Source organism: Leptonotus elevatus, chromosome 8, assembly GCF_054856555.1.
Source record: "Leptonotus elevatus isolate MCC_2025b chromosome 8, RoL_Lele_1.0, whole genome shotgun sequence".
Classification (NCBI taxonomy): Eukaryota; Metazoa; Chordata; class Actinopteri; order Syngnathiformes; family Syngnathidae; genus Leptonotus; species Leptonotus elevatus.
The window spans coordinates 429,577-437,673 of record NC_141246.1 but is presented as its reverse complement, the minus strand read 5'-3'; the positions used below and the strand labels follow the sequence as shown (position 1 = coordinate 437,673).

Sequence of the window (8,097 nt, the reverse complement as noted above, 5' to 3'; positions counted from 1 at the left end):
TAATCACGCCGCGAGTGGTGACACGAGGGACTTCAAGCAGTTGACGCATTTAATGTCGAATAATTGTACCTTCTCTGTGGCCTAACTTGGAGAAAATAAAATAAAAAGTAACCAAAATAAATAAATACATATCTTACTTAATAAATAAATGATGGGAACTGTAACCGCCTGGCTCAGCTCGCAGTTTCCCCTCCTGTCCTGCTGGTGGCAGTCCATAATAAAGCTGTTAGAAAGCACAGGCGGCTCCAGAAGAAGTGCTTCCTGTTTGGCATTGGCAGCGTGTGCAACAGGAGAAAAAGGTAAATGAAGCGCTTCACGTTTGTTCTTGCTCATTTCTTCCCAATTGCGCGTCAAGTTGCAAGTCGGAGCCTGAGAAAGTTAAAGTTTTAAACAGTGACGCGACCGCGAGGAGTTAAGTGCCCTTTTGCAGCAATCGTCTGCTCAAAAGCCGGCGTCTTAGCTTAGAAGCTAATCGGCTAAGCTAGCGGTTTGAATGGACGCATCGAAATGGAACGAGATGCGTTTTGTCACTCAAATTTGAAAAACATTCCAGTTTCTTTGCCAGGACTTTAAAGGTGGACGTTGATTGCATTTGTGCGTTCCGGTCGTATGGATTTCAATAATCGGGCTACACCAATTATTAAGGCTCATTTTTAGAAAGTTCTGTCAAGAAGGACTGACGCATATTTTTATCGAACGCTGACATTTTTAAAATGCGTAAATATCTCTCACGTCGAAACAGTCATGCTTTTCAACATGTTATTAATATCTAGACTTGTAGCCCATAATGGTCAAGATCAGAACAAGATTTCCTAAACGTGTTCAGGAATAAACAAACAATAATAACAAATTCACACTTTTGTCTTTATACATACCGAAAAAGATCAGCAATTGTCATGACAATTTTACGAATGTATTCATATCACAGAAATAATACTATTTATTTTTAAGTGGTGCATCGCAACAACATCACAAGTTGGCCCGAACTGACACATAACAGGAAAAAAAGAAGACATTTTGTCAGTAGCAGCGTGATTGTAATTTCTTTTCTTTGACACAATTATGACATTTTGAAGCGTGATTGAATTTGTGCCAGTCAAAAAGTGAACGAGCTTATTGCTGACTGTACGTGCGACCCGCTTGTAGGACGGCGCCATGGACATCCGGCCCAACCACACCATCTATATTAACAACGTCAACGACAAGGTCAAGAAAGAAGGTCAGTGCTCGGCTCACCTTCTGATGGGGACGCTTTCTACGGAAGAGGATTAGGTGGCGAGAGAAGAAGAAGAAGAAAGTTTGGCGGGATTGTCACTTTGGAGTCAGAATGATAGTAGCATTAAAAAGTGCGACTTCTGACCTCTTCCGTGAATGTCCTCTTGTCGTTTATGAAATGGTCTTTTTGCCGTTGCTGACGCGGCGTGTGTCGCTCGCGCAGAGTTGAAGCGCTCTCTGTACGCGCTGATGTCGCAGTTTGGCCAAATCGTGGAGATCGTGGCCATGAAGACCATGAAGATGCGAGGCCAGGCCTTCGTGGTCTTCAAGGAGCTGGCCGCCGCCACCAACGCTCTGCGCCAGCTGCAGGGCTTCCCCTTCTACAACAAGCCCATGGTAGGCCGCCGCCCGCCCGCCGCCGTCTCACGCCCGCCGCCGTCTCGCCCTCTCGCCCACGCCCGCTCTTGTCTCCCCGGCAGAGGATCCAGTACGCCAAGACGGACTCTGAGGTCATCACCAAGGTCAAAGGGGCGCACGGCGAGCGAGACAAGAAGAAGGACAAGAAGAAGAAACCTCAGGAAGCGGCCGCCCTCGCCAAGAAAGCCGCCATGGTGAGAAACCTGCCGTCACGACTTCCCGTTTGCGCGCCATCGTAACTTCCCGGGACGACTTTGTGTTTTGTGGCGTTGTCTTCAGGTGCCGTCGGTTCCGCTCCACATTCCAACGGCGCAGGTACGTTGACGCTAGGTTAGCTTTGGTGGTTACCGCGCCACTATCCTGGCTTGGGGTCAAAGGTAACGTTGGATGACTGCGCTGACTCGGCAGGTTCCCGACAACCCGCCAAACTACATCCTGTTCCTCAGCAACCTGCCCGAGGAAACCAACGAGATGATGCTGTCCATGCTCTTCAACCAGTAAGTGGCGTGCGTGGCGTGCGTGTGCGCGCGCATATTGATCCGCGCGTGTGTAACGAGGCGTGTTTGTACCTGGCGTGCTCGAGGTTCCCGGGCTTCAAGGAGGTGCGTCTGGTTCCCGGCAAGCACGACATCGCCTTTGTGGAGTTTGAGGGCGAGATGCAGGCGGGCGTGGCCAAGGACGCCCTGCAAGGCTTCCGGATCACCGCCACCTGCGCCATGAAGGTCACCTTCGCCAAGAAGTAGCTGGCGCAGCGCTAGCGGACATTTTGACTTGTACTTGTTTTATTTTTGATGGACTTTGTTGTTGTTGCTGGGGTGCACACAATCATCCTGTCGCCTTCCTGTTTTGTAAATTAACAAAATAAAACCTTTTTCTTTTTTTACACAAATTGTCATAAATGCACTCGCAAGTTTTTCTGTTTGTGATCATGTGTACTTAACAGGCGCGCCACCATTTTGCAGATTTAATCAATGATTTTTTAACTTTTTACTGCAATTTTCTTGCGCTTCCTCTTTATTTAGTTTGATACCATTTTTGACCTCTTGATGGCGACGCGCTCGTTTGGCGGTACAACCATGCAGAAGATCACGTGATCAAAGCCGGAAACCAAGTCAGCAGACTTCCTGTGGATGCCGTTAAAAAAACAAAACAAGTTGGGACGATGGCGTGTATGTTTGAAGCACAACTGTTGTAAATTGTAATCCTTTAGAGGAACGGCAACAAAATCTTGTGTTCCAAAAAAGACATTGAAGTTACCACAGGTGCTTTGCAAGGTTCAAGCTTTGAATTTGTCACTGTTTTTACATTTTATTTGGACTTTTTTCAGTTAAAAAAATAGTTTTCACAACTGGCCCAATATTTATTTCTTTATTGTGGAAACGCTTCATTTTAGTACTGTTTGTCACGGCACTGAGCGTCCTTGTTGAATTTTTGTTTCTAAGCAACAATCGATCGACGTGAGCCAAAACGATCACGATTTGAGTTACGCAATTCAAGTTTTATTTACTTTGGAAACAAACAATGAAGCCTGCACTTTTTCTTTTTCTTTTTTTCCCCTCGTGTGGAGGATCCAATGACCGCATGTGTGCGCTCTCAAGAAAACTTGATCTCGATCAACAATTGAAACACACGCACACACTTTGTAATTGTTGTTGTTGTTGCTGGGCAGCCGAGGGGGTCACCAGGGCAACGCGTTGTTGAGGTTCAAAAATAAGTTTTGTCAAATGCTAAAACCTATAATGAAGGAATTAGTTCACAAAAATAATTGCTGAATGTCTTCTTTTGTGTACGTGTATCATGTAGCGACAGGAAGTCGAATTTTCGCCCGGAAAAAGTGTGCGGCTTGCGAAAAGCACTTGTCTTGTCTTTTCTACTTTAGTTGTTTGTTTGTTTTGTCGTCCAAGTGGAGTTGTGACGTGACCCTCGGTGGGCCGGACTTCCGCTTTAGTCCTGTTTGTGTTTCCCGGCAACAGCATAACAACCGCTGATATATGACTGGACAGGCGATAGGGCCGATAGGCCAAGACTTTCGAAGTCGCGAGGCCGCCATATTGCTCCTCCCAAGAAACGTTTCTCAGCATACGATCCTATACATTTACAGTATCGAATTTGGAGAACATTTGAGATGGTACTTAGTAGAAACAGCATGATTGATCATGTTTTCAATTTGTTCAATTTTACAACTTGCCTTAAATACACGTATAAACGACATGCTTAATGCTGTTTACAGGGGGAAAAAACGTGTATATCTTTTATTCAAGAATTATAACTGTAATTCAACAAAAGATACCTCTGCCAAATCTAAGGCAAAAGGGGGTCTTCAAAGCAGGACATGCTGTCCACTTGTTCATTTGCACCCGGCCTTATACTAAGAGCCCACGAGCTGTAAATGTGTCATTTGGACCCGTACGTATACCGCATCGTTTATACCGTAGTCTGCTGGCGAGTTGGGAGGAGCAAGATGGCCGCCCTGTCGCTTCAGCGGCTTGCACGAACGTGCGTGTATGGGCTAGCACGTGCGGTCACGTGAGCGACGGCGGCTGGCCGGCGGTCGTCATGACGACGACGTGACCGCTCAAAAGCGACTGCGCGTGCCCCGTGCGGCGTCCGTCCAGCGCGCGTCCCCGCGGGAGATGCTCGCACTCCTTCAACTGACCGCAGTCGTTTTTTGTCCTTTTTCGTTATTATTATTATTATTTTAAATTGTTGTTGTTGTTTTTGTGCTTGGATGGCGTCCAACAGCGCCGACCCGCCGCCGCCGCCGCCGCCGCCGCCGGTGACGACGACTGTCGTGACGATGTCGGAGCTTCCCGCAGGAGCCGCCGTGTGCACCACTTTACCGGACCTGCTCTACTTACCCGAACTTGTAACAAACATTTCTCACTTCATTCATCTTCTTCGACAGAATATTGAAAAGTGAAAAAGTGGATTCTCATGTTGTTGTTTCACGCGATACTAACGTAAAACAGTTGAAAATGATGCGAAAAGTCATGTTCAAATATGAGAAATGATTCATGCGGAATCACATGTTGACGTCAGAAATGTCACGCTTGAACAGGGTGAGGGTTCCATTAGCCAATCAGGATGCGGAAGTCACGTTTTCACTTGCACTGAAATTTGGGAAAACTTTGTCGAGTGTTCGAAGACGCGCTCCAGCACATTTGGTAAGAATTTGCTTTTTTTGTCAAAGGCAAAAAGGGGAGCAATTTTTTTCTTGTTTTGCTTTTCAAGTTCGGGTTATCGTTGATATTCAACATTTTCGAGCTTTTTAAAAAATCCATTTAAAACTTGAAATGTCCTGTGAACTTTCAAAGGGACGCGCTGACCTTCAAGCGAACATTCGGACTGTTTGTCTTTGAAACGAAAAGAATTGAAAATGTACTACTTGCGATATTTAAAAAAAAAATTGGGTTGATTTACGGCAGAGAATTGAGGGAATCTATTGACGTGTTGAAGTTTTCATAAAACAAAGTTTATCGTCTAAGATGAACATAAACATTATAGACGTTCCAACAAAGTGAGATTTTGCATCTGAGTGCAATTGAACAAATATCGCGAATCGAACACCTTCATTACAAATAATCGTTATTGGCATCGGTCCTGAAATTGTTTTTGTCTCCACCAGCAACGCGTCGTCTCACACGTCGTCATATCATGATTAGGACCAATTCATGGGTTGGACGATATAAAGGCTTTTAAAAAAGATTGTTGCCACTTTTTAAAAATGTTTGATGACAATTAGCACATAAGCCGAAGATGACGCAAAAAAAAAAGGTTCGACAAAACCACGCGGTCGTAGAAAACAACGCTGTTGTATCCGCAAGGTGGACGCTGAGCTACTTGCGTGCGCGCAGGTGTCGGGCGGTCTGGTGTGGATCCTGGTGGCGTGCACGCTGGTGCTCCCGCAGAACCCGCTGGGCTGGGTGATGTCGGTGAGCGTGTTCTGCTTCGTCATGACCTCGCTGTGGGGCCTCCTCTTCCTCTGCGGCTGTCATGCCAACAAAAGCAGCTGGGCGGCAGCAGTGAGTACGAGCACGCAAAAGGCTCTTGGCGGCATGCTAACGTGCGATTCCCGGAATGCCATCAAAAGCCACAGGCAGGCTAACGCTAACTCGCATGGACGCCGTCGAGGTTACGCTTCAAACATGCGCCGCTTAAACAAACGCGCTGCGGCAACTTGCGGACGGACGGACGGACGGCAACACTCACCGGCGTCCATCTTCTCTGCCACGTGGGAACGACACATATTAGGGGACCTTCTCTGCCTCTTCCGCTTGCTGTCAATCGGTCTTGCCGCAAAGCTCAGTGCTGCCCCAGAATGAGGTGGCAGAATGTGGTACTACACCGAAGGTGCGAAACTCCAAATTGGGAAAGATGCTGCTGGTTCACTTTATCACGTCGTACAAATCCAATTTGACACTCAGAAATATTCCAAGCCTCATTTCAGATTTATGTCTATTTTTTACACATAAAAAAAAAACGTTTTGGGGACGTCTGCATTCAATTTCATCCCAAAAATGTAAAAAAAAGAAAAATGCAAAAAAATGGACATAAGTGGATAAATAATACAAATAATAAATAAATAATATATATGTAATGTAAAAAAATGACATAAATCTGAAATATTTCTGTGAGGGATCACGGATTTTTAAAATTGTACAAATTGTGCAAATCAAAATTCATATCACAGATTTTGAACTTATACTCATCCAATTGAAATTGCGGATTTTTAAATCCCCCATATTTATTTTTTATATTGCAATTTTTTAAAATTTAAAAAAATATATTTTGCGCATTTTCAAACGGTACAAGTCCGATTTTATGAGTTATTATTTTATAATATAATTGATAAGATACAAATTCAAAAGTTTACAGATTTTCAAATCATACAAATGAAAGTTCTTATCACGGATGTTCGAACTATTTGGCGAGTTTTGCTGCCCAAGTTTTCTCCGCCCTCCCAAAAAGTACAACTCGACGCTCTCACTGGCTGACACCCACGTCACTCACCGGGCGGGCCGCACGCATTCAAAGTCACAGATGCAACAGTGTGGAACGCGAGGATGGCCAAATGAAAACGCGGCTCACGTTGCCTTTCCAGGATTTTGCCTATCACCTGACGGCGGCCGTCTTCTACCTCAGCGCCTCCGTGTCCTTGGCCAAGGTCACGCTGGACATCAGGAACGCCGGGATCTTCCAGAATTACCAGCTGGACATCTCCGCTGTGGTCTGTGGCTCGCTCGCTCGCACCAACACATTTGCACATTTGCGCACGCGCAAAAGCAGTGATTGACAGTTGCGTGTTGCCTTCAGGTGTTTTCGTACGCGGCCACGCTGCTGTACTTTGTGCACTGCATCTTGTCGGCCATGCGCTGGAAGACCTTCTAGACACACCCGCCGCCGTGGGCGGGCCGTGGGCGGGCCGAGGCGTGGATCTCTAAAATGGTTCTCCTTTTTTATGATGATATTTTCCAATGATTCTGTTTGGCACGCTGGCGGACAAGGCAAGCGGGGGGGGGGGGGGGGGTACGAACGACAAACGAGGCGTTGGTGTCGGCAACTTGAGAAAAGAAACCACGGGAAGGAGCCACATATGGTTTGGCCATCAAAAGCGAGCTCGGGTTTTGCTTTCTTTTTTCCTTTGGAATTCTGCTGCAGGTGGCACATTGGCAGCGATATGTCTGCGCATCGGCCATATTGGATGTGGCAATTGCCATTCACTCGGCATGAGTAAGAACGAGTTTGAATGGGATCCTATCATCAAAGCGTTCCTTATGAATCCGATGAGTTGCGGCATCTCCAAGGAGAACGTGAACGAGGCATCTTTACAAATAGCTTCACTTTGCCTCATCCAATATGGCTGCGGCGTCAACGTGTTGCCGTCTCCTGTACGTGTTTGGACTGTAAATGCCGTCTGTGATCATACTGTCAGTGGACGCCATTCCAAATAGAAGTGGCAAGTTCATGCTGTCCGTCGGGTATTCATAATCATTTGTGTTTTGGTGACTTTGAAGATTTCTCTTTTTTAAGGTTTGGTGATTTGACATTGCTGATTTATGTTACGTTTTACTTGACATTGTTTATTATAGGGCCCGACCGATTATAATCGACCCATTATTGCCCAAAACAATTGGCCTCATTTTCTTCTTTCAACGTTATCAGCGAAGAAAACCGACGTTTCCGACGCTGTGAAAGTCCCCTGAATGCAGCATTTTGCTTGCGTAGCATTAGCAACTAGCAAGCGCGTAGCATATGTTATTCTGCTTATTCTGTTGTCCTCCAAGCGTCCTTTAAGCTCTTTAAGGACACCCCAGTTGGAGTTGACTGTAAAACGAAACACACGACGATAAGAATGACATCCACTGTATGTTTAAATACAAAACATGCTTTGTTTTTAAAACATCGCTAGCCTAGCGCTAATGCTAAGAGTGAAGGGAAGATCCCATTCAAATGCTAACAGCAAGT

At 45.8% G+C, this 8,097-nt stretch overlaps 2 protein-coding genes across 3 annotated transcripts; both read left to right on the top strand.

Annotated features, from left to right (window-relative positions):
- The first annotated feature begins 152 nt into the window (after window positions 1–152).
- On the top strand, window positions 153–2,521 carry snrpb2 (small nuclear ribonucleoprotein polypeptide B2). 2 transcript variants are annotated; one of them, XM_086083881.1, is made up of 7 exons: window positions 153–299; window positions 1,147–1,219; window positions 1,439–1,611; window positions 1,695–1,826; window positions 1,912–1,947; window positions 2,041–2,129; window positions 2,216–2,521. In XM_086083881.1, exons 2-7 carry the CDS (start codon window positions 1,156–1,158, stop codon window positions 2,373–2,375), a joined length of 654 nt encoding a protein of 217 aa, XP_085940007.1. In that variant the 5' UTR covers window positions 153–299; window positions 1,147–1,155; the 3' UTR covers window positions 2,376–2,521. The 2 variants fall into 2 exon arrangements, with proteins under 2 accessions (XP_085940007.1, XP_085940008.1); XM_086083882.1 differs by lacking the exon at window positions 153–299 and having other exon boundaries at window positions 1,199–1,346.
- Window positions 2,522–4,316: 1,795 nt separating this feature from the next.
- Window positions 4,317–7,117, top strand: LOC147169078 (myelin and lymphocyte protein-like). The gene is made up of 4 exons (XM_086082958.1): window positions 4,317–4,498; window positions 5,487–5,654; window positions 6,734–6,859; window positions 6,946–7,117. The coding sequence occupies exons 1-4, from the start codon at window positions 4,361–4,363 to the stop codon at window positions 7,018–7,020; spliced, it is 507 nt and encodes a 168-aa protein (XP_085939084.1). The 5' UTR covers window positions 4,317–4,360; the 3' UTR covers window positions 7,021–7,117.
- The last annotated feature ends 980 nt before the right edge of the window (window positions 7,118–8,097 follow it).